This window comes from Neovison vison, chromosome 11, assembly GCF_020171115.1.
Source record: "Neovison vison isolate M4711 chromosome 11, ASM_NN_V1, whole genome shotgun sequence".
Classification (NCBI taxonomy): domain Eukaryota; kingdom Metazoa; phylum Chordata; class Mammalia; order Carnivora; family Mustelidae; genus Neogale; species Neogale vison.
Window position 1 is genome coordinate 33,767,082 of NC_058101.1, and position 26,207 is coordinate 33,793,288.

At 43.7% G+C, this 26,207-nt stretch overlaps 1 protein-coding gene across 9 annotated transcripts in view; it reads right to left on the minus strand.

The window, feature by feature from the left end:
• LIMCH1 (LIM and calponin homology domains 1) overlaps positions 1 to 26,207 on the minus strand; it is a 327,707-nt gene that overhangs the window by 63,467 nt on the left and 238,033 nt on the right. For 8 of the 9 annotated variants that reach the window (XM_044224246.1, XM_044224244.1, XM_044224243.1 and 5 more), the window contains exons 7-8: positions 23,820 to 24,015; positions 18,563 to 18,815 (exon numbers count right to left, since the gene is read on the minus strand). In XM_044224246.1, coding sequence (XP_044080181.1) covers positions 18,563 to 18,815; positions 23,820 to 24,015 — 449 coding nt within the window. Of the gene's footprint in view, positions 1 to 18,562; positions 18,816 to 23,819; positions 24,016 to 24,405; positions 24,587 to 26,207 lie in introns of those variants that run through there. The other variant, XM_044224251.1, reaches the window with a different exon arrangement.

The following is a 26,207-nucleotide window of genomic DNA, read 5'->3' on the forward strand; positions in this document are numbered from 1 at the left end:
GTAAATAGTATGTATCCTTTCGAGTCTGGCTCCTTAAGCCCATTTTGTTGATGAGATTCAGCTATATCTTGTTGCAGCAATGGAGGCTGTATCTGAATTTACACTGCTTCTATGCAAGATACTTAACAGCCTTTCACTGACATCTCTACCAACAAATGTAGAGTCACACAAAGTGTAAGCGCCATGAGGACAAGGAGCTCTTTTCTGGGTTCCCTGAACAGCGACCAGATAAGGTCCTCCATTAAGTATTTATTGAGCACTTACTGGATGTTCTGGAAATTGAAGAGAAAAGAACAGCTTAGTCTCTGAAGATAATGCTTATTTACCCTTTTACTATACACTCACGGATTTCAGGAATCACCTCCTAATTCATTAGATTTAAGAGGGCATCCATTTAAGCAGAACTGTCTTTGCAGTTAAGGAGAAGATAATTAGAGCTTGGGCTTCAAGTGGCTTTCTCCTCTGTTCTATGGGAAACTGAAAAGTAAAGGTAATTTTTTTAAAAAAAATCACTAATAAAGAGATTTTAAAAAATAATACAGAGTAGGTGAGTCAATAGGTATAAAATTGGCCAGACAAATCACAGTTGGTATAAACATCCTACCAGAAAGGGGCAGGGGGGGGGAAGGAAATGAAAAGGCAATGAATAAATTTCAGTTCTGAGGGTAAGGATATTTAGAAAGATAAAGAGAATATTCTGTGCATCTATTTCATGTATGTAACTTTTGGCACTAATCAAGCATTTTGGGATCAGTAATTAGCTGGTTTTATATCTCCATATTGTGAACTGGCACTGCTTCATTTGAAGTGAGAGGGAAAAAAATGGGTCTCTTGCTCATTTAAAATTATCTGCTAGCACAGAGCCCTATGTTTTACACATAGTAGTTACTCAATAGATAGTTGTGGAAAAGAAACATGAATTCCCAAGGCGTATGCCCCCTCAGTCACGCACCTGGGACACGAAGTACGTGGGACCACATCTCCTGCTCAAACTAGCCATTCATTCCCATTTGGATCTAAAAAGGACTTTCTCTGAATCACAGAGGGACAGTTACAAGTGATAAGGAATTCATCAGACTGCCACCGTTTCCTCTAGTAACCGGTGCAGGCCACGTGCTGGAAGGGGACCGTGGCCTTCTGCTCAGGTAGGGCTGGGTCTGAATATTGGATCTGTAATTACCAGCTGTGTGGACGTGGGCCTCTGTTCCCTAATTGCAAAATGCAGATGAAAATTCTTCCTCTCAAAGGTCGTGCGAGGAATAAGTCGATGGAAAAACACCCAGAAAGGGTAGGCAGCCACGAGCCCCACTTCCTTCTTCCCTTTCATGCTCACTTGCTTTACAGCAGCCCAAGACGCCGGGGCCACGCTGTGTCAGGGCATCTGGAAAGTGAGTGAAGGTGGTGGACAGGGCCGATCAGTCAGTCCCTCTGTCTCGAACCGGCCCTGACAGGCCCTGACCAGCTGGGACCCATGTGGGATCCGCTCACCCATTTCTCTGTCCGTGACCCTACCTGTGAATTTCCAGAAGGTGAGCTAGAGGGAGCAGCCACCCTTTGAAAGGGCTACAGAGCACTCTGTACTATAAGACAACAAAAACGCAGCTGGAAGAGTACCCCCGCCTCCTGAAACCAACGTTACAACAAGGTTCTGCGACAGCGCTAGGAGAATTCGGAGGCTTACACGGCACAGATTAAATCCGGGTCATAAAGATAGACAGGATCTTCATTTTAAAATTTGGGTGTCACTTAAGGTTTTCCCTGCTTCCCATCCTAGCCTCTGACTCACTACTTTTGGGTCCTTCATGAACCGGAACCCGCTGCTTCCTGTTTTCTGGGGGATCCTGTCCTTATACCCAACACCTCTCACTTTTATTCCACTTAGATCTGGCAGACCCTACTTTTAACAAAAATGTATCACTCTCATTAAATGGCAACAGAGGCTTCAACATTTAGGACTTTTAACTACAAACTTCAGATTATTTCCTTACTTGTTCTTTTTTTTTTTTTTTTCAAGATTTTTTTTTTTTTTTTAATTTGAGAGAGAGACAGAGATAGTGGGAGAGAACACATGAGTGGGGAGGAGAGGGAGGAGCAGGCTCCTCAGTGAGCCGGGAGCCCAATCTGGGGCTCCATTCCAGGCCCCCAGGCTCATGACTTGAGCCCAAGGCAGACGCTTAACCGACTGAGCCACCCAGACGCCCCTCCTGATTTGTTCTTTTAAATCAAGTCATAGCATGGAATAGAAATCTTACCTCTAGAAAGCCCTGAGTGTTTGCTAATGTTGGAATGAAATGGAATTACAAATTGGTAAGTGGTATACATCTTCTTTGGACCTGAAGACGTTCCTGGAATCAAAGTGAAATCAAGTAGCTCAGACAGAAGTTCAATTCCTTTACCTGAGGGCTCCTATATGAGCTAGGAGGAAATAAGAGTTACCCATTTAGGGGGCCCACAAGATGAGTCCAAAAAAAAAATTTGCTGAACCAGAAAATTCACAAATGCATCTTCTTTCCATAACTGCTTATAGGCAAAAAAGGAAAAAAAAAATTCTTGGCCAATTTTTATCATTCCATTTCCGCAAGCAATCCCAGGTAAGTGGCGCTGAGGTATCATAACGCGTTAATAACATACTCAAAGCATCTACGAAGGCTCAGACCAGAAAAACAAAACCACAAAAGCTCAGGAAAATCTTCTGACCTCGTATCCTTCAATGGCGGACCCCTGGCAGCTTCCTCCACATCCTGCCGCTTTGCAAATGGAACTGGAAGGAACTGGTTTACATTGGCTCCCACGCGTCTAAGACACATCCCGGTTCTTCTGACCATCATGTCATCTTTTTGTGACTCATACAACTTTCCTGGGCCTTTCGGTCTGCCGCTGCTCCACGCAGGAGCTGTCCTCTCTGAGCTCTCTTCTGTCCCCGAAGTCTTGCATTCGGAGGCCAGGGGACACACACTAGGGCAATATTCAGTCCAGCTGGTCAAAGGCCACTTATTGCTAAAGATGTTTTCAGTAGCATCCCCCAATGGCATCAACCCAAGACAGAGGAAGCCAACGTCCATGGAGGCAGCAGCACACAGAGCAACCGAGTACTAACACTGTGGGCCTCCGTCATGCAACGGGTACTTACACCGGAACGGGATTCCCTTTCCGGTTTTTCAGGATTCCCGAGAATGAAATCTGGCCAGCACCCAACCACATGCAAAGGCTCCCATCTTTACCCAGGGAGGGCACTGAGAGCAGGACTCTGACCCTGGGCTGGGTGCATTCTTCTAAGTGACTGAACTCCATACCATGTCAGTCATCAAGGGCATACTGTGGCTCGAAGCTGTTTTCTGGGGACACAACAGCCACACACAGCAGAGGCAGCACACCCTGGAAGGCAGGCAAGCGCTCACAGTGGCCGGCCGCTCTCCTCTGATGGCTCAGCCTTTGGCGGCATCTCAGAATCTCTTTGAGCAACTCCTTCCGTCTCTTCCTTGCCATCCTGCGGCAGCTGTTTGCACGTCGCTGAAGCCAGAGAGGACAGCTTTACTGCTAGGGAAGAATTCACACCCGAGGCCTTGACCCCACCTGTCATCCTGCACCTCCCGGGAAGGGAGGGAACGTCGCTTCTCACCTTCCTCCGCTCCTGGGTGCTCGCTCAAACCACAGACGTGCTCCTCCTGGGTCTCCAGTACGGGACCCAGCCGCGACACCCTTTTGCAACAGTCCCCTACGCCAGAATTCACTATTCTGTTGACAACCAAGCAGCATTGGTAGCAAGAGAGAAGAGGAAAAAGAATTATGAAAGGATACAACAAACGTTGTTGAGAATGAGAGATTAAAACGAGTTCGGCTGCTCTCATTCTGGAAGCTGGTTAGTAAGGATGACATACTCAGATGGAGAAAATGGAAGGTGAGCGCCAGCGGGCGCCTGCGGAAAGTCAAAGTAGGGCTGGCAAGAGCCTGTCCCCACGGAACTGAGTGACGGCCCCCTCAGTAGTCAAGCACTCAACGATGCATTTCTTACTACCTCCGGACCCCCACCCCAGGTCCCCATCAGCCTCTGAAACACCAACTGTATATCTGGTGTGCGCAGATTATTTCTATCTACAGTCTGCTATCCTCCATGCTGTCGGCCGTAAGTATTGGATGAAAGACACCTGCATCCAATCTCTGCATCATGGACCATTCACTGTTGCCTTTGGATTTCAAGGACAGAGCACAGAGGAGGACATCTTGAGCATTTCCCCTGGCCATGGAGAGCGTTACTTTGCTCCCAACACACAGGTGCAATGGAGGTCCCCAGGACAGTCCAGTGGCTTATAAACCTCCCATACCTGCTTCCTGGAGGAAAGACCAGCCCACAGAACGGAACCCCCAGGAGAGGACCTGGGAACTCAAAGCTGGAAGGCCTCCAGTGAGGAGGAGAACGGCTGACAAGCCTGCACGGGCTTCTCCTAGGTGATCCCTCACACATTCATTGGGCGAATCAGCCAAGGAAACTCTTGACTCATAGGAACCCCAAGAAAGGAGTCTTTTTCCCTTCACATTTCATCATACCTTTTTATTTTTTTTTTTTCTAAGTAGGGGAGGGAAGAGGCCTTTACTTTTTTTCGCTTCAATGTCTAAATTTGAACGAATGATATTAGTAACTATTTTTTCCTCCCTCCACGGGATAGGAAAAGAGGGAGGTTGTACCTGAATTCTACCAACATATATCTCTAGAAGAAACGCTAGGGTATCATTAAAACATTCTGTCGAGTTCATTTCAGCATTTCCAACTAATAAAACAGTGCAGAATGCAGCCGAGGGAAAAAGGGTCCTTGGCCAGGATTACTGGCATTCCCCGGTGGTGATTCTGGGGACAACAGAATCAAAACGGACGCCTGCCATTAACTTTCACACGCGTGCTCCTCCCCAGGAAGACCCGCGGATGTTGCTCCTCTGCCAACCAGCCAAAGAGCCTGTTCCAACTATGGGATCGCCGGAGGTTTCTGAGAGGTGCTTCGACAGACCCTTGCAAAGCAGCTGTGGCTCCCATGCAGGGCTTGGACACGGATGGAGGAAAATACCTGGGGTCGTTCTGTGCAGGAAGCGTTTGGTCTTTTCCTAAACTGGACGTGGCCGCAGAGGAAGGGGAGACAGAGTTAGTTTCCGTCTTGCTGCCGCGACTGAGGACTCCTTCCACGTCCTCCCTAGGCCCAGCCTGGCCAATGCTGAGCCGCTTCCATTTCTGCTGATCTATCTCTGTCACGGGTCCAAAGTGCACAAACTTTTGCCGAGGGCTGGAAGCTTTCTTATAGGCCCTCGCTTTGCGGCTGGCAAAATCATCACGAATGGCAGTTTCTGCTTTAATTTCTGGTGAGGGCTCAGGGGCACAGATGGGCTCAACATCTCCATCCCTAGTCAGAACCAGAAATGAGTTCCAAAGATTTCTTAGGCAAGTGCAAATTACTAAGAGCTCCCCCCACCCCCACTTTGGAATACTAGATTTATGAAAAATACTAATATGGTTGGAGCAGAATTGCTTTTCCATTCATCAAAGGAAGGAACGGTCATAGTCTTGCCTGGTAAATAAGGCTTTAAGCTTCTATGGTGCTCAAAATATCACTTCCAACATCATCAATGATGGCATAAGAAAATCTTATGTATGGTGAAATAACAAAAATGGGTTAAAAACCATGTAAACAAGCCTATCGAAATTACCTTTCCCAGTAGTTGGTTCAATTAAAGAGAATGTTTTCCATCCAGTGACTCATAACTTCGGTATTAATAATTTTCAACGCATACAGAATACACTATATTTTAGGAGGTATTTTTTCCTCCAGCCATGAGAGTAAAAAAATGATAGAAGGATAAGCATTTGATTCCTTCAAAGTTTAACGAAACCGCTTGCAGGGGAAAATTCAGGAAAAGCATGACACACCTCGTCTTTCCTGACACTTTCAGCCTCTCCCACGTCTCCAAGTCCGCTTCGGTGATATTGGAGACTGTGACAAATCTTGGAGCCTCTCGCTGAGGGCCGAGGAGGCCCTGAATTCTCCGCTGAGCCAGGTCATCCCTGTAAAGATCTGGCACCTTCCTCACTCCTTCTTCTGCCGGTTTGCTCTCCTGAGTCCGAGTAATACAGGCCACCACTGACTTCACCTTTTGGCCCTGGTTCCTGTCAGTTTTATCCAGGCCCCCACATCATTGGAAAAATCAGGTTCAAGGCAGGGGAGCAGACAAACAGAATGTCAAGCAAGGAATTTCAGAGGCTAAGGACAGAAGGAATTGATGAAGGCACCTTTCCCTTTCTCAAAAAATTCAGAATCATTGGGAGCCTTGATTCTTTGCGCCTATGCTACCCTTTCGACACTATAATAAGATGGAGCTTTTTCGACCAGATGACAATCTCTAGTTTGGTTTAGGAAGAGAAGCCAGGGCTCACTGAAAGACTGCTAAGAATGGTAATGAGATTTCGGTTTGACAGTAATGATGCCCAGTTCCCACACTATTCAAGTTACTATAATGAATTCAAGTTCTCTGATTGAATCCCTGAGCCCTCTTGGAATGTCTTTTACCGCACCAGTAAAATGTTAGTAACGAGCTCGGCATGATCCAAATTCTAGGATTAGTTGGGAGATAGTTGGAACGCTGTTCACATATTAAATATCTCAACCATAAACTCGCAAGTGCCAGAAGTACCTCTAAGTCAATTCCAAACAGAAAGTTTTGACCTTCGAAATCAGTCTCTGCTTCCGGACAGCACTGGTTAGGTCTGACTAACGTAAACTTGAAGATTACACAGAGTGTATCCTCTTCACCTGGACCTAGAGAGTCAATACTCATTTGTTCCTTACGTTAAAAACTAGTCACCTTCGCTGATGTTAAAACTGGTATTTTCACCTGTTCTCCCAAGAAGTGGAAGTTGGGTGGCTTAATGCTGACAATGCAGTCATTTAAATCAGGGCATAAACATTCAATGGCATTAAAAAGTCAATTTCTAACGAAATGTGCTTCCCAAGATAGAAAATCTCAAACATCCACATAGAGACGGCTATTTGTTTTTTAAAAAAGATATCATCCAAGCTAGAAAACCAAGAGGTATTCTTTCATTACCTAGATGATGTGGTGTCTTCGCAGACTCTCTACAAGTTAGGAGGGCTACAGAATTTTCTGTTTACTTTCAGTTTGGGAAAGGGAATAAGGGAAGGGCAGGGGCAGGAGCCTCTAGGGGCCTTCTCTTTTTTCAGCCGTTCTTTGATGCTCCCTAGAGAGGTCATGGGCCATCTGAGACTCAGAACCATGTCCCCAAACACAGAGTCAGGTGACAACAGACAAATGAGGCTGGAAATACTGGGAATTAAAATTGCATGCAGCATGGGGCGCCTGGATGGCTCAGTGGGTTAAAGCCTCTGCCTTCAGCTCAGGTCATGATCCCAGGGTCCTGGGATTGAGCCCTACATTGGGCTCTCTGCTCAGCGGGGAGCCTGCTTTCCTTCCTCTCCCTCTGCCTGCCTCTCTGCCTACTTGTGATCTCTGTCTGTCAAATAAATAAATAAAATCTTAAAAAAAAATTGCATGCAGGAGAAAGGGAAAAAGGGAGATGCAAAAGCGACTCCTTTTCCTAACTCAAGTTGCTGATTCCCATCCTTGTGCCTCGATGCTAGTGAATTGTCCAGAAGTCTGTTTAATGCACAACAACAGATCCCTCCTACAAAACCCTCCTAGAATGGTATGTTACAAGGCATGACAGAGTGAAAGACTCCCGAAGCTAGAGTGTGTCCTATAAAAAAATCACGCTAGGCTTCTATGCTCTAACCCCTATTCTATATTCATGCATTTTGTACCTGGTGCTTCGCAGAACAACAGCAACAATTGTGCAAAACACAGTTAAGACATTTATATTCTTCATTCGACAGAATTTACAAACCCCGTTACAGGAGGGGCAAAGAGATGGCAATTTGACGATGCAAATCTCTGATTTTGGTATAAGGAGAGAATACAAGGATGAATACAAGAGAATACACCACTCTGGGTGATGAAATTTAGCAAACTGCCACCTTCAATGCCATCATATCCCTCCTAGGATAAGAATCACTGGCCAAAACCCATTTCGCTACAGTTTTCCTTTCTCAAATGAAGAGGATGGGGAAAAGGTTAGTAGGAGAGGGAAACTCATCCAAAAACAATTTCTATAACAGAACAAACAGAAGTGTATTATATTTTTGAGAAGTTTTTTGGTTTTGGCTCCCAGCCCAGTGTGGAGTCAATGCAGGGCTCAAACTCATGACCTTGAGCAAAACCTGAGATCAGGAGTCAGATGCTCAATTGACTGAGCCAGGCATGAGCCCTGGCTGTGTGTGTGTGTTTTTAATTTTTAATTTTTTATATAAACATATATTTTTATCCCCAGGGGTACAGGTCTGTGAATCGCCAGGTTTACACACTTCACAGCACTCACCAAAGCACATTCCCTCCCCAATGTCCATAACCCACCCCCCTTCTCCCAAATGTGTGTGTGTGTTTTAATGAGACCTATCCATCATTAAATTCTAAGTGATTTTGTTGGTATGTAGAAAGAGAGCAAGCCCAATTTTTTTTTCCTCTCAAAATCTAAAAGGAAGTAATAAGAGAGAACAGGCTACAGCTAAGGAGTGACTGTGTTTTCCATTTCCTGCGAGTGGACTGGACCAGCCTTGGATGGTGGCCACCCCTGATAGGCACTGGTACACGTCTGCCTGTACCAATAATGCCAACCATTTGTGGTGATGTATCTACTGGAGCTCAAAGTTTATTTGATGAATTCAGCCCCATTTTGCACGAGACCATTCTACTGTCTGCCACTGCATTTAGGGAGACTGGTTATCTGGAGTGCCATTTCAAAGTCAACCACCACTACCTATTATTTATAACAGGGAAAGGAAAGAACGGAATGGGGGCCTAGGACACAAGTCACCTTCACTTAATTCCGCTCCCCCTCTCACCCACACAAATACACACACAGTGCACACCTTTTATATTCTAGACTTTTCTTTTCTGAAATTCCCTTTGAGAGCTGTTTGCCGCTCTCTGATTTCTCTGCCTCTTTTTTTCGGTAAGGCCCATAGAGGAGTTGGTTCAATGGCACCGCTGGCTTGGTTTGGTTCATCCTCACTTTCCTTGCAGCAAAGTCATCTTTCTCAAGATCGGGCCGCCGACGCGCCACTTCCTCTTCTGACTCTGAATCTTTGCCACGTTGGTGGGTCAGGAAAGGGTTTTCTTTGCGAAGGATAATGTCATGAACAGCTTCTTTCTCATTACTTAATGGCTTGTGACTGATGGAGCAAAATTAAATAGAACTCTCCATGTGATCAGACCAAACGCTTTTATAAATCCCCATCTCCAGACACACAACTGTGTTGTTAGTGGAAGATCTTCTCAATATCATTAGTCTAGATGACATCTGTTCGCTCTTTTAGTCCAGAGTTGTAGCATAGTTAGGGTGGGTTTTAAAACCTTGGTTTTAGCCAGCAACTAGCAATGCTAAAAAGTCATTTAATGGACAGGACCCCATCAGCACCAGCAGTGCAGGATCCTAAATGGCTCTGAGACGGACAATCCGAACTCTTGTCATGACACTGGGAAGAGCAGAAAGCTTTTGGTTGTTCTTTTTCCTTTAGCACATTAGCAATGTACCCAACAGGTCCCCAGTTTGTTTCTGAGTGGTAGGGCAACAATTTGAGCCACCAAGAAACTGATCTGGGGGAAAGCTAATGTGTGCAGCTGTGTGACAGCAAACCTAGACTACGTACCCAGTTGCGAAGTGTGAGGAAGATCTTTCTGCAGAGCTGAGCTCACCTGAAGCATTTGGAAGGGTTTATGACCAGAAACAGGATGGACCCGGGGCATAAATGCTTCTCTTGCCCTGCATCCTCCCATAAGCAGCTCTGTTTCCTTCTAGTAAATTCTTCTACCCCAATGACTGTCCACCTCTCAGCTCTTCTTCGTCATATGCTAGATGTCAACTCATTTGTGGTAAAACAGCCAAAGTGGCTAAAAAATTACTACTTTGTGCTATTCCCATTTTCAAAGAGATGTTGAAGACCTCAAACTTTTAAATTCCTGAATGTGGTTTAACGGTGGACTATAGGACTTTCCACTCAGTTTTGTATTTTTGTTTTTGTTGGAGGCACGTGGGATAGGAATAGGGTTGAACTGTGTGCATCTGGAATTCCCACAAAGTCTTCTCCCCCTGCTCATAGGCTCAGCCTTGCTTCTAGGTCATTATTATTCTGAGTAATAATAAAATGTTAAAACTTTAAAAAATCATTTATTATCTTCTCATTTCAAAAAGATAAGTAAATAAATATCTTGACTCCTAATGCTTACCTACTTTGTATCCAATCTCTAAGAGGGAGTCAAGAGTAAATTCTTCATCCTCAAAGGACAACTCATCTCAGAAATGAGAAGGAGGAATTAGCTAGGAGTAAAATGAACACTGAGACTATGAACCCTGATCAAGCAGGCAGCCTGTTCTCCGCTGCTCTGCTCTGTACTGCTCCTGAAGGCACTATGTCTTAAGATGATAGCAGGACCTTACTCTGATTTTTTGGAAAATAAAATCATCTCTAATCATGAGCAGCAAATTCCTTCTTTTCACTGCTGCCACTGTCCTCACTAAAAATTTAAAACACAGAATTTGGAAGCAGTTGGCAGTGCTTTGCTCCCCGAATAAATTTATTTCTTAAAATACAAAATCTTGCCCTGACTCCCAGTGTCCCCGCCTGTCCCCTCCTGGACAGTGGTCATGCTCCTTCTTTGTTCCTTAGCCAATGCATCTGGCAAATACCAACTGGTGTTGGTTGACTAGGGCCATAAAGAATGGCCAGTGGAAGTCACAGGCCATTGAGTTCATGTCTTCAGAAAGGCATTATTTAAAAAGCACAATGTTGATGACAAAAAAAGTGGCTAACTTACTGAGGCTGCACGATTGCCTAGACTTCCTTCTAAGTGTTAGTTCATTTAAACCTAACACTAACCCTGCAATGTGAGTGTTATTGGCATCACTATTTTAAGAGAGTAGAAACTAGGTTCTAGGTTCAGAAATCTGCCCAAGGTCAAAATGCCAGTGTTTAAGTTAAAATTCAAACCCAGGTTGTCTGGCTCCAGAGGTTCTGTTTGTAACCACTATACTGGGTGTTAAAACCAAAGACCTGGCCAGGAATGGTATTGAAAGCAGAACATGGTATAAAAAATAAGGCATTATCATGACTATGGGAGTAGGAGAAAGACAAGTATTTTGCTTACTAAATAAAGAGATCTGTGAGTTGTGCTTAGACTGGAGTTGTGATTTGCACTGCTGGTCAGAGGCAGCCACATTTTGCTAGGATTAATGATAGCAGAACGCTAACTCATCACACCTCACAGTGCCCGCACAGCCCTTTACAGTTTACAAAGTGCTCTCAAACTCATTATCTCATCTCAGCTGATCCGACTCCGAGTTCAGCGGGGAGTGGACCCCTAGCTTGAACCTCTTACATTCAAAAGCAGCACTCTTTTCATTTTTTTGGCCAGGGGTCATGGGTTACCATCTCCCCCCTCCCCCCAATTCAGGCAGACTTCTTTAGAATAAAACATATGCATTTATGCAAATGGCCATGCCAATTTGTGATGCCAATTTGAGCAGGGAGAATCTGGTGTTCTCTGGATCACAGGAGCCCAAGCCCGGCTACAGATTCCCTGGGGTGCTTCTTTTTAGGCTAAATGCCCAGCATAGCAACACTTGTTTCAAGTGATCTCAATTTAGATGTGTGGACTTTTTAAAAAAAAAAAAAGGTGGTAAAGAAAGCTTTCTGTATCGCTGGCCACGGAAAGACACTCCCTGCCCACTTGAAAAGAAAAATGGCCACAACGACTGATTTTCCACTACTTGCTTGAATCCTGTGATTTCAGAGTTTCCAGGCAGACTCGGGGGTTGGGGGGAGATAATAACACAAAATCTGAACTCATACTTTTGGCCTCGCAGTAATGCATACTGTGTATAAAGAAAGATATGTAGGGTTGTGTTCACAGGTATCTAGTTACTGAAATTCTTCAGTGGCCTTTTATAAATGTGTTTTTCTTTTTCCCTGAGGGACCTTAAGGGCAGTCTGTTGTAAATCTTCAGTATATCCTACTCGGGTTTTCAACAATTATGACTCTCTGAGCACCTGGTATGTTTCAGATACGCTAACCACCGCAACGACGCTGTGAGATAGGAATTCTCACGTCTACTGAGTAAAGGAGAACACTGAGGCTTCTAGTTCCAGTCCTCTGAATGTCGATAAATGAAGTGAATTTCTGGGGCAGACTCAGGTTCCCTGGCTTGATATTCATGGGGGAGGTTTGACGCTTTGATTTTTTTTTCAAGCCATTCACAGGTGAGTCACTTTGGGACGGAGGGGCTGGCTCGGCTGGGCACAGCTCGCTGCTCAGAAGGAATACAGTTCAGTGCGAGACGAGAAATGCCCAGCCTTGCCTCCAGCCTCGTAACCGTGTCTGGCTTCATCTCAAACCAGTGAAGCTATCTTGGTAGGACAGGTTATGGGCTTGAAGCAGGTGAGGGCGGAGGGGAAGAAAAAGCTCTTGGTTCAGACTTACAGGTTTCAGAGTGAAGGAGATAGTGATAGAACTGAAGGAAGAACCAGCATTTTCCTTTACCCCTTTTCCCCTGGTACCACACAAGCAGCCAGCCTAGACTGGCGGCAAGGCTGTTCTACTGAAAGAAACTGGGGTCCCCTGGGAATGTCACGGGCAATACCAGAAACTTCCCGGCTCACCCAGTGCCCACAGAGTGCGGCCACAACTAGAGTCACAGAGGCCCAGCAAGGGATGTGTGTGTCTGCTCCCGATCCCCAGGGATCTGTTCAGCAACAACCAGGGACACAGGCATCTGCTGAGTAGGGGTGTAGAGGACGTGTGTAGCACTTAACTGCATCAACTCTTTCCTCTAAAGATTTTGAAAATGTCTATTGTTCCTGGGAGGGTTTTTTTTTCCCCCCTCTGTAATTAATTACTATGTGGTTGAGAAGATCCACAGACCAGCAGAAAAGACTGAGTGCTGAGACATATGAAAACAATTAGAAAAGAAGCACAATCACGTGAAGCCTATAATTCAGTTAAAAAAAAAAAAAGTTTACTTCTCCAATGGGAAACACCAAGTAAGAGAACTCAAATCTCCATGGCATTTTAATTCAGGGGAAGTGAATCTTGGTTCCCATTTTATCCTCTTAAAAACAGAAATCTTAGCTTTTTTGGCAGAGTCTCATATTTTGGGGTAATTAAGCTAACTTAATCATCAACTAAAATAGAAGCAAAAGGAGTTTATATACTTCTTACTTCAATGGTGACTCTAATGCATATTAAACTCCACACATTTATTAAGAAGCTCTACTTTCTGTCCCTTGATGCTAAGATACCTCCTAATATATGGTTTGACAGGAAGCTTGGGACTTCTGGGCTTCGAAAGTTACACAAAAATAGAATGCCATGCACTCTTGCTCCTTTTTATATACAAGGAGGTGTTTGAGAATACTTGGGACAAAAACAAGAAAACAGTCTATAGAAATAAAGCCTTGTTCTCTGTCTGTGTACCTCCTCCTTGCCTATGACTTGATATTATTACCCTTCTCTTCAAACACAGATTTTTCCAGCTAACATGGGCCACAAAATATATGCTGGGCCTCTTGCTGGGTTCAAAGATGTGGTAGTCAGAATCCATCTGGATGGCAAAGACAGAAGATGGCGGTTAAATGTTTCAAGAGACACCAGCATATTTACATATTTTATATTCTTATTTTCCAGATACCAAGAAGCCGTTTCATCTTTATGTGCTTCATTCCAGTTAAGCTACTTTCTGCCACATGAAAAGCAGGATAAACTTAGCATGACTCTCCACTCTGAGGAAGGCTGCAGAAAGTAAGTGACAGGGACACAGACAGGCAAGGCTAGTGACACAGGATGTATAAACCCTGTAAGAGAGAGTTAGCAGCTGAACAGTCTGCCAACAAATGAATTCTGGGTGTTTGGACCAGCTGCGTCACAATGCTGTTGGGGACCTTGTCTGGGAATATGCACAATTTTCCTGAACCCAATTTTTAAGCCAGAAGATCTCAGGTGTGATGATATTAACAGACCTGGGAATTTCTGCTTAATGTAGCTGACTTGGATGAAACATGTAAACAATGGAGCTAGATAATAGGCAACATGGACAGGAGCAAAGAGTACCACATAAATATAATATTCATCCATCAGAATGACATTTGTAAACAACCAGACTCTAGGTTTGTGCACAGAAAGGGAACTATCATAAAAGATTGCAATATTTCATTACAAAATAAACCTCACAGTTACTGCCACAGCACACCCACAGAATTTCCAGTCTTGTCCAATCTCTTCTTTTCTCTCCGTCACCATGACTCCTGCATGTGCTGACTTAGCTTAATGAGGCTCCCCACTCATCTCCTGTTGCTCTTTTGGATACTCTAAAGATGATATAGAGATTCCTTGAAAAATTAAAAATACATCTATCATATGATCTGGCAATCCCACTTCTGCTATTTATCCAAAACTATAGAAGTCAGGACCCCGGGTGCCTGGGTGGCTCAGTGGGTTAAGCCGCTGCCTTCGGCTCAGGTCATGATCTCGGGGTCCTGGGATCAAGTCCCGCATCGGGCTCTCTGCTCAGCAGGGAGCCTGCTTCCTCCTCCTTCTCTCTCTACCTGCCTCTCTGCCTACTTGTAATCTCTCTCTGTCAAAAAAAAAAAAAAAAAAAAAAAAAGAAGTCAGGACCCATAAGAGATAGCAGCACTCCCGTGTTCACTGCCATACTATGCACAATAGCTAAGATGTAAAAACAATCTAAATGTCCATTGATGGATGAATGGAAGGAAATGTAACATTTACGTATAATGGAATATCAGTCAGTCTTTTAAAAGAAGAAAACTCTGCACTATGTGATAATATAGATGAACCTTGAGGATGTTGTTCTACATGAAATAAGCTAGTCACAGAAGGGAAAAGGCTGCACGATTCCTCTTACACATCATATCTAAGAGTCAAGTGCATAGCGTCAAAGAGTAGAATGGTGGTTGCCAGTCTACTGCTTGCCCGGGGCTGAGGGAGGAGGAAATGGGGAGTTCTAATCAGTGGGCATAAAGTTTCAGTTAGGCAGGATGAATAAATTCTAGAGATCTACTATACAACATCGTATCGAGAGTTAACAAAACTCTGGAACAATTCAAGATTTGTTCAGAGGGGAGATCTCATGCTAAGTGTTCTTATCACAATAAAATGAAAATTTTTTAAATGGGAAAAGGTAGTACAGGATATGGAAGAAGAAACCCAAACAGCCAATACACATATTATAATATTCAGATTGGTAATTACAGAAAAATCAATTTTAAAAAATGAGATTCATTTTAACCAAGTGGAGTAGTAATTTTTGAAAATGATAAGCAGAAAAAAATAAGGATCATGGTGTCTTTGGTAAAGTTTAGCTTAAAGACTTCTCAGACATGACACAAATGAAGGCATATGTCAAGGATATTAAGATTAAAAATTTTTTTAAAAAATTCATACTTTTACCTATATTACCTACTCCCACTGGGCCCTAGATTTGAAGACAGAAGGGAAAGTTTGAAAAATGATATATGGTAAGGGGATACTATTCATTTTTGTATTCTTAGCATCAAGCCTGTTCTCTGATACAAGTAATACTAAAATGATGTTGAAAAAATATGTGTCTGATAAGGTCTTTGTACCAAAATTATATAGAATATCTGGATTTGATTTTGTTTTTTATGATCTACATTACTCTCCATTATCTCAGAAAACTAGAGATCTGCTTGGAACACAAACACAACTTCATGATAGAGTTTTCTAGAAGCACATATATGTTTAGGATAGATATACTTATCTGTGAGATACCACAGACAGGGAAGAGCTACTCCCTTGGTTGTTTTTTGTTTTTAATCAATACAAAGCTACTCTGGGATTAAATCCATATAAGTCAAGGCTGAACTTCCAGTTTAAGAACTAGACCGTATAGCACTAACCACATTTGGAATTGTACAGAGAAATGGGAAATGTTCTGTTAAGTGTGTGGTTGGCAGATGTGGAACTGTGGTCAGGACATTTGGATCTGGCCACCTGGTGGGCAGTAACTAGGCTCTCAGACCAGCAAGTCACTTACTCTCACTGATCCTCAGTTTATCTTCTTGAAAATGGGTATGTCACCTACCTCTTCCAATTAAATGGAACAGCAGATGGCAAAGAAATTTCAATGGTACGAACTGTTATGAATTTTGATTTGTCAAATAAATTTTGGTCTCATGATAATTTGTTAGGATCTTTGTGGTTATTATGCAAGAAAAATTAACCAGCTTCTCAAAACACTCCCTGAACTTGTAGAACTGTAGATTTCTGTGACCTGGACTGCTGAAGATTTCCATCACACATGTAATATGAAATCATCCAGATGGATGCTGGTGTCTTTGTTACAATTTAGAGAAGGAATTACTCCATTCTTTGTTTTTTGAGTCAACGTGCTTTAGGAAAGGAGTCAAGTTAATTGCAATCTTACCACTCCCTTGGGACAAAGTAAGTGGGTTTTTGTAAGCCAACCACTCTTCTTTCTTTTTTTTCATTTTATTTGATTTTATTTCTTTTCAGTGTTCTAGAATTCATTGTTCATGCACTCCACCCAGTGCTTCATGCCCAACCACTTTTTCTAAAGAGAGCACTCCCCATTTCAAAGAACTATTTTCCAATGATGTGTCAAGTAAGGTAAGAGCCATTTAGGAGTAGCGTGAAAATTAATAAGCTGCAAACAATTGAAAAATAAAATGTTATTGCTAGGTAAATCCCGCAGCCCACAAATGACTAACTACTAATCCTAACGGTCTAATCAAGCAGCAAGAAGCTCACTCTTTGCCTCCATTTAAAATAACCAAGTTCTTGGCGGAGACATGCCCCCGGGGGCAAAGACTCACAGCTACTTCTATTTGCTTGAGGAGGGGGTAAGAGAGCTGCAGAGGGGAAAGCAGGAAGTGGGAAACAGGATGGAAACTCCAACAAGCCAGGCGGACTCCAAAACCCAGGCATGCACAAAGGCAGCCAGGCCAGCCTTCGGCCTGCAGAGCTAACCTGGAAAAGCGCTGTGCCGCGGACATGACCTTGATTCCAGCTTGTTCTAGCCTTCTGCGCTTTTGGATTTCAACAGCATCTTTTCCTTCAGACTTGGGAGCTGGGGCGCCCACAGCCCCCTCTGGAGAAGGCTGTTCCTGACCACTGCCCGTGGGTAATTCTAACCCACCATCAGAAGGCTTCCCACCAGGATCCACTGGGCCGACTGGGTCCTCTTCACAAGGAGACCCCACTTCACTTCCCTCTTCCTCTATTGTTTCAGGATAGCTAGTGAGTTGGACAAGACGGTTTACCAAACTAAAAGCCTGGGCCAGGGAGCAAGCCATATGTCATCTCCTGGTCATTCTGATATTACTTTTCACTTAAAAAAAAAAAAAGTTATAGCATGCAGTACGATCCTGGTAATGTGAAGAAAGTCAAATGCTGCCATTAATTTGTTAATAAATACAATGCATTATAATCTCAACAGTAGGAGCTCTTTCAAAGCTGATATTGGAAGGCAAAAGCCTTTTCTGCTGGAAATATAGAAGTCATGATTTATTGAATCATCAAAACTTTTAATAAAGTGTCTATTCGATGAAATTCATAGATAATAACGGTAGGTGATTAGAAATAAGCATGCAGTGATCGGAGTGGTTTTGCTCAAAGGTTAGACTACATGGTAAGTTTCTTTTACTGGACTCCAAGGTTCTTGAAGGCAGGGACTCTATTTACTACTGGGTCCCCGGTGCCTAAAAGACAGCACTTAGCATGTAGTAGGTGTTGAATAAAAACCTGCTGACTGAATGAATGCATAAATATAAAGACATAATCAGAGCTTAGGGGAAATCCCTGCTTGCTTCTCCAAAGAGATGAGCAGCTCAATGTATCTTTCATTTATTAGGAGTTTCTCTCCATGTGATTCTGAAGCACATCTCATGCAGCCCATCCATACTTGAACTTGTATCTAAATAATCATGTATCTAGATTTAAGAAAAAGTTGTCTTGCAGAAAGATACGGCTTTCTGCACCAAATATAACAGGAGCGGGAGTCAGGCAGTCTCCTCAGAAAGACATGGATGACAGATCTGCTCTCCCTGTCCTCTCACTAGAACCGGTTTAAAAAATGTGCTCATTTGACAAGGATCTGTTGAGTACCTACTGTGTGGCAGGCACCACTCTCGATGCCTTCACGAAGCTTAGATTCCATCATCACAGTCTCTCTCCAAAGAACCATCCTGCCTCCTGCCATTTGCAATCTTATGTCAAAAGTTCTAGAATGGTTATCTGAGCTCAATGGTGTGCCAAAGAACCATCTTACCTCCCGCCATTTGCAATCTTACATCAAAAGCTCTGGAATGGTTATCCAAGCTCGATGGTGTGAGGGTGCTCTATCCCTTTACTGCTAGTGCTCAAGCCAGGACTGGGGGCAGCCTAGCTCAGGCCTTACCTGAAGGGCCTCTCCCCACCGAGGGGGGAGGTGGCAGTATTCCAGCTCTTCCGATTTTCCTCTCGCTCTGCTTTCTTCTTCCTCAGAGGAGCGGGGACGTAGGCCGTCTGATTGCTTTTGTTCGGGAGGTACTGGTTAAAAGGCACTGCTGATTTCGGCTCACCATGGGAAGTCCGCCTTGCAGACATGTCATCCTTCTTCACATCCGGCAGCTTCCGGTGGGGCAAGTCGGGTTCAGAGTCACTTCCTCTCCCTGGGGAAGAGAGGATGGGTGCTGAGAACGTGTGCGGGGCTCACAGAAAAGTTCCTGATGGCCAGTCAGGATGTATGAGGGATGTGGTAGATCTGTGGGTTCTAAGATCCTTTCCTTAAATGATTCACTTAACAAATCTTAAATTAGTCTATTCTGGGAAAAGCTCTGAGCTCAAATCAGGGGGAAAAAATCCAGTTGAAAAAACAGAGGTAAGCCTAATTGTATCTGAGAATTATGACTCATAACACATTTGCAGCAGAACGAGAGGCTGCTAAGATTCTTCGAATCTTGAAAGAAAAGACATAAATCAACCGATGGAGTTTTTACTGAGCACCTGTCGTGGCGTGTCTTACACTGTGCTAGATATTCACAAATAAGAATTATAAAGGATTCTTTTTTATAAAGGAAATGTCATAAGATGACATTTTGTCTTGGAGGTACTTTTTTTTTTTTAAGATTTTATTTATTTATTCGACAAAGATCACAAGTAGGCAGCAGGTGTTGGTGGGGGGGTGGTGGAGGCCAGTAGGCTCCCTGCTGAGCAGAGAGCCCAATGTGGGACTTAATCCCAGACCCTGAGATCATGACCTGAGCCAAAGGCAGAGGCTTAACCCACTGAGCCACCCAGATGTCCCTTGGAGGTACCTTTAGCCAGTCTATGAAACACCCGAAGAATGTCAGTTATCTTCAAGGAGCCAAGACAGATAAGAAGAATAGGAATTCAGAAAAGTGGCAGATTGAGATCATACCAAGGGTTTGCCTTTCAGGAGGTGGTTTGATTTTAATAAATGAATATTCCTTTATATCAGAGATCTTCTTAGTACCCATAGCTGGAAGCCATCTTTTCTTCCCATGAAACCCTTTCTTTTTTGGGGGGGGGGGCACGCTACCCTTTCAATCTTATATTATTTATAGCATTGATCACAGCGTCTTCACACCCAGTGGGCTCCACAAATCATCCAATGAATAAATGAATTGGTTTGGCTTCAAGAGCGTTTCAGGCAACACAAAAGAATTGAATGTTGCCCAACCAGTTTGGGGGGGCAAGAGCCCCAATAATTATATTGTATCCCTGTTTCCTGTGTCTCATCTCACTTGACTGGTAAGACCTACGAGACTGAAGCCATCATTAAAACATGCACTACCATTACAGAAACTGCCACGGGAGAGTTGGTTGGAAACTCTTAATTAAGGAGAGCGATCTGTCCCTAGCAAGCTGGGGGCTCTGAGGCCGGTTCTATCATTCTTGCCCGTCCTCTTCTGTAAAAATTGGAATGAAATGATCTTCCCTGGAGATCAAATGATTTAATGGCTTTTAAAAGACTTTACAAGTTCAAAGCATTGACCATAAACAAGTTGCTCATTGTTGTGGAGGAAATACGCAGTTATGAATTATTCATGGCACTTGCATTTAGCCTCCCTTCTGAAGTTTTGACCATTTCGGTGCTTGCTGGTTTTTGATTCCTGGCTTAGCACCTTCCCACTCTGAGTCTTGAGTCAAGGGTATCCATCTGTCTCATTGTCCCAGTGAAATGTTTAGAGGCCCCTGTGAGATGCTTTATAAACAAACGCTAACACTACCTTCCCTTGCCAGACTCTCAGGTTTGTTTCCTGGTTTGATATTATCCCCATTTTACAGAGGCGGAAACCGAAACTCAGAGAGGCAGAATGGCTGGTATGCAGTAGGTCAGGACTTCCGATTTCCATTCTCCAGACCCCGGCCCAAAGCTCCTTCCTGTGTGAGGCGCTTCTCTTGGAGAAATGTCCAAGAGACATTTCTTAAAGCATCCTGACTAGGGGAAGCGCTACACTTTCTCAAATAAACGAATGAAAGAAAAGGATTCTTCCACTAACTGTGAGGGCTTAGTAAAGATTCAAGCGTTATCTCCATTTTCTGATGCCTAAAATCCTATCATCTTTGAACCTTCTCTGTGTACAGTATCTAAAGACATATTATCTGCAATTATCTTGTGAAAGTCTCAAAATAGGCTGTTTAACACATACACAGATCTCTTCCTTCCCACAGTGACTCTTTGATAAATACCTTCAAGAGACAGTTCAAGAAAAGTTACTTTGCAGATGCCCGAGGTGAAGAGACTCAGTTGAAAGAAGAAAGCTTTCTGGACATAGAAGCCAGGGTATAATTTCGGCTCCGTCCTACTAGCTGGGTAGCTCTGCAAAATTTAAGCCCTCCGTACCTCAGAGTCCTCAGTGGACACGTGGAGACAATACCACAGTCCTCACAGGTCATTGTGAGGATTTAAAGGGATGGCGCAAAGCACTTAGAAGCAGCCGGTATGCCACACCCTTGGTAAACACTGGGAATCTTCTCGAAGGCCAGAACTTCAAAGACTTGGACCTCTTCCCGAAAACACAGATATATACTACAGTGGCTTCGCTATTGATGCCCAAAGTAAGGAAATGACAATACAGCACATGACGATGATGACATTACTTTATCAAAGTCTGAGCCTACCATTTCAGGGACTACACTTCTCTCCCTTCCAGGAACTAGGAGGGAGCTTTCTTTTATCCCCCATATTTTGGCCATCTACACCCCTAGCCCTTGGCTTTCTCAACTTCCTCTAACATTTCAATTTCTCTCATTTCTTCTTTCTCTCTTTCAACTCATCTTTTCTATAAAAGAATATCCATTTAACAAAATGTATCATATTTCTAAACTGTGTTCTGAATTTTAAAAGTATCGGAGTCAAAGGGTTTGTATTTCCTCTTCAGGGAAGTCTATTAAGTGGCTTCAGGAGGACACTAGGAGACGTGAGGGGAGAACCGGCACCTGTGTAGCAAGACGGGTTGGCGGAATCACACAGCATCCTGACCAGCTCGCTCTCAGGTGCAACCCGTGGAATCGTGGCACCTCTTAGGAGTGTGGCTCTTCACTGTCCCCACTGAACGGGTCAGTGGGCCTCGATAATATTAAAATATTGGCCCAATATGTAACTGGAGAATTTTATGCTAAGATTTTCCCTAGTTGATTGTGAGTCCTTAGGAAATAAATTTTTAAGACTTAAAAAAAAAAAGTTCTTCTAAATTTGAAAGTGGCAACCTTATGGATTAACATCATTAAAAATATACCATAAATTCTAATAAAATACAACATCTATTTGAATAAAATTATACTACTATTAAGGCAGATTTTTAAAAGTGTGTGTGTGTACGTGTGTGTGTGTGTATGTGTGCTAAATCTCACTAGGTCTTGATTCATTTTCAAGATCATAAGCCTGTAGGTATTAGGCTGCTTGGTAAAATGGACACTGTTCTGTGAGGCTTTATTTCCCATTATTCTTTACATGGAAAAATATTTATAAAAAGACTCTAGCTTATCAACCTTAATTGGTGCAAACGAAACTGTGCCTCAGCACATATTAGTACAATATTAGTAATTACCATCTCAAATCCCTTCAAGATGTCGCTCATTATAAACTCTAAATCCTCGAAGCTGTGACAGAATATAAGATCTATGTTACCACTTACAAAACCAAGAGGAAGAAAATAATAATTTTTTTTAAAAAAGCAATCAAAATAATATGAAATGGTCAGGTTCAGACATGTTTTGTGAAAGGAAATCTACCTTTCGGTTATGTTAGAGCTCATTTAGGTCATGTACTTGGTATTGTAACTTCTAATACTGTGGGTGGTACTTAAAATGGCATAGAAAATCTTAGAAATGTTTTTCAAGCAGCTCACAATGCACCATGGAATTCTTTTGGAGTCACATACTATGTGGCCCTGAGGCTAATCTATTTGTTGGAAAGCTGAAGTACTGAACAAAAAAGCATTAGTTAGGTCACTCCAGAATCTAAAAAATTTATTCGGTAAACAAAAGTTGTGGGCAAATTAGGTTTAAGAGTTTAAGTTTTGGACTCACACTTCTTGAGGCTAACATTGTTCTACTACTTAATGACAGCGATATTTGTCACTTAGGAACTTGAGGACAATTACTTAACCTCTGTACAGTTCATCTGTAAAATACAGATAAAGAATGTCTCACAGCCCAGGATAGGAGTCGGGAGACTATGTACCTCATTCGTACTCTGGACTAAGGACTAAGTGACATGCTAGGTGTCAAGTAATTAATTCAGGACCTAGGCACATAAATACTCAAGTATTTTAGATAGAGTTTTACAGCTGAAAGGGATCTTTCAGCCATATAAGGGAGTTTTTGTCTCAGAGATAAGCTGTAAGTGTCTAGAAGTATTAGCATCAATCAAGCAATGCATTAAAAAAATAGAAACAAAAAATACCCCAGAAGCCTTAGTGCCTTCCTGCAAGTTTATATATGCAGAACCAAGCCATTTTCCCTTCCTAAAAGTACAAAGCTACAAGCTAAGTGACATAAACAGCTGGAAAATACTTATTAAATTTCCATCAGGTTGCATGACCACCCATTTTTAAAGAAAAAATGATCATTCCTTACAGGTGACAAAATCCACAGGATTTAACTCAAACCCAGACTCAGAACAAACAGGCAGTCTGGGTTGTGTACCCTGGGGGGCCACCCGCACAGCTCCAGGCAACGGTCAGGTATCAGAAGCATCGCACAGATTGCCAAAACCTCGCCAATTCAAGCTTCCCGTGTTCCAGCACCTTCCTAAGTGTGTCTAGTGCATTTCCAGCTTGCTGGAAATTGCTTCATTTTTACTTCTGCCCTGTGGTACTCACATGCTTCCCTTCCTCACACCCAGAGCATATAAACCTTCGGCACACTTTATGAGCTAACGGCCAGCGGCATCTTGATTCACTGAGACCAAGGGGGGGATGAGGTAACGTATTTTCCAAGGAAAGAGAGGCTCACTGAGGCAATACTCAAACCGCTGGTGCAGCCAAGCCAAATTCTAAGGACCACGAAAAATAATAATAAAAACACTTCTCTCCTCCCAGTTTAGAGTTACCGGGTCTCAGCAAGGTGGATATCGAGCCCGCCTTCTGTCCATGGGGGTGGATGTTCCAATCTAAGATGGGCAGTGCACGACATCTGCAACCTACCATCGCTGCTTCCCCTGAGGACTACATCTGGTGAAGGGGTCTGCCGGGAACGGGAGCCGAAGGAATCCAGGCTGTCGAAGGAGTCATCTCTGCCGTGGCGAGGGGGAGACAGGGAGTCGCTGCGCTCAGAATCCCAGCAGTCTATGTAGCCACTGTCTCGGATACTACGTTTAGGACTCTCAATGTCGTCGGTCTCCTGTCCAGAAATAAAACGAGAAGGATTACAGAGACACTTGAGCAACAGATGGAGAGCCTACGATACGAGGAAAACTGGGCTCCCGGGTAGACTTCAAAAGATCCCGCGTGTGGTGTCGGTATGGAAAAAATTATGGCACAGATTATCATCTACAAGCCAGCATTTCATCCTTCTGCCCTTCCCGCTGCCACTTTCCCGAACAGAAGATCATGCACATTTCAAAAGATATTAAATAAATAAAAATAAAAATCCAAGTAACTCCCAGCCTACTATGTTTAAAAAAAAAAAAAAAATAGAAGGAACGAAGAATAAAAGCTCATTAAGTTTGGAGTCACAAGAGTACAGTGACCGACAAAACCCAAACTAAACACCAAAAACCTTAACCTTGACCTGTCTTTCGGAATCCATAGCCGCATGCCTGCTCTGGGACCCGGCCCCTGGTTTTCGGCCGCACAACTGCTCCTGGTTAGGCTAGCTGGCCAGTGCACACAGCATGTGTTTTTGCCGTGGAATCAGTTCTGTAAAGCCTGGAGCAGCACGCGTCCGTCTCCTGCGACCTTGGAGGGAAATTCCTGCTCTGAAAGGGAGCTGTCTTTCCGAGGCAGAAAGTTTAAAAAAAAAAGCAATGAAAAATATGCAAAATGCTTTTCCTGATGCCTCAGAAGAATCCAGGCATGCTCTTGCTCTCGGCCAGCTCTTGGCGCTGGGGGAGCTGGAAGCACTCGCGGCTGACCCACATGTTCGGAGCAGGGAGAACAATGGCTGTCTTTGACAGCGTGTGATTATAAATTCTTTCCAGCGCAAGCAGCACATACTAAAACACTGAAACCCCAGCAGCAGAAAGGTCAGTCAAAGCCATCCTCACCCTCCTATTATAATAAAACCCTTGTTCCCGCCAGTGTCGTCGCATTCATTACAATTGTCCGGGCTGGTGAAAACAAAAATAACTCCGGTCACTCAAAGATAAACCTCAATTTAATCTCCTCCAGACTGTCGCTTAAAAGCCGGGCTGCGGAGGATGCCGGCAGAGGGGCACGCTCTGGTCGGCAAAGACTGGAATGTCACCCCCCGGGACGTCCTGGGACACTCTGGAAGGTCCCCTCTGCATTCCCGGTAGAGAGGAAAAATAAACAGATATTTTCTCCCTGGTAGCAATTTTGGAAACTGCTTGAACTGAATGATATGCCCACTGGAGCCTGTGCTGGTTTTCTCCATTCTCCCCAGTGTCCCTGACACACTGTCCCCGCAGGAGGCATTTGGAGGGGCTGGGGTGGCTGTAATTTGCAAGGAACATGGTGCGGACGTGGGGGGGTTGCCTGGAGAGAAGGGAGTGGGAGACAGGAGAGCGGGATGGAGAGGGGCAGCCTGCAGCCTCCAACAGAGGCCCTGATGAGGGCCCCGGAAGAAGAGGTTGTCAGATGGCCTGGGTGAGTGCAACCTTCTAGACCCTCCATTGCAAGGCAGAAATCCCAGTTATGGAAATTAAGGTTGTTTACTTTTAGGTTAAAAGTCAACTGGGACATGAACAAAAAGCCAGGCCTGAGTAGCTGCAAAAGGAAGATCTCACCAAGTAACTGAAAAGTATACATTTAAATTAGATATGGTTTTATGTTTAATTTCTTTGGAAATGCAAGCTATAATCATGGGTTATTTATTCACCAAGAATAGGCCAAATGGCTAAAAGACATGAAGGTCACTCTTGTCGAATACTTACTATGTGTCTAGGGCTACACTGGGTACTTTTTGCACAGGTATTTAATCCTCACAACCCTACCATGGTGTGGTTACCATCATCCTCCTTTTTCAGAAGAGGAAAATAAGAATCAGAGAGGGTAAGTGACTTGACTGAGGTCACACAGGAAGCAGCAAAACTGTGATTTTAACACAGGATTCCATCTCCAAATCCCAAAGGGTAAAACCTGCCAACGTTTGGTCATCTTTGGGGTGATCACAGTCACCATTGCCAGCATCACCTCTTCCAACTACGGGACATTCACTGCCTCCTTGTTCTGTGAACGATGCTAACCTGCGTCATGCCCCTTTCCTCAATGCTGTTTATGCCTACTTGACCAAGCTATAAATACTGCAAAACAGAGGCAGCTTAGGGCAGGTTAGAAGCTTAGGGCAGGTCTTAGAAGCGCTCCCGACTGGGTTTAAGTCTTGCCTCCTCCTCTCATCATCTGTAAGACCTC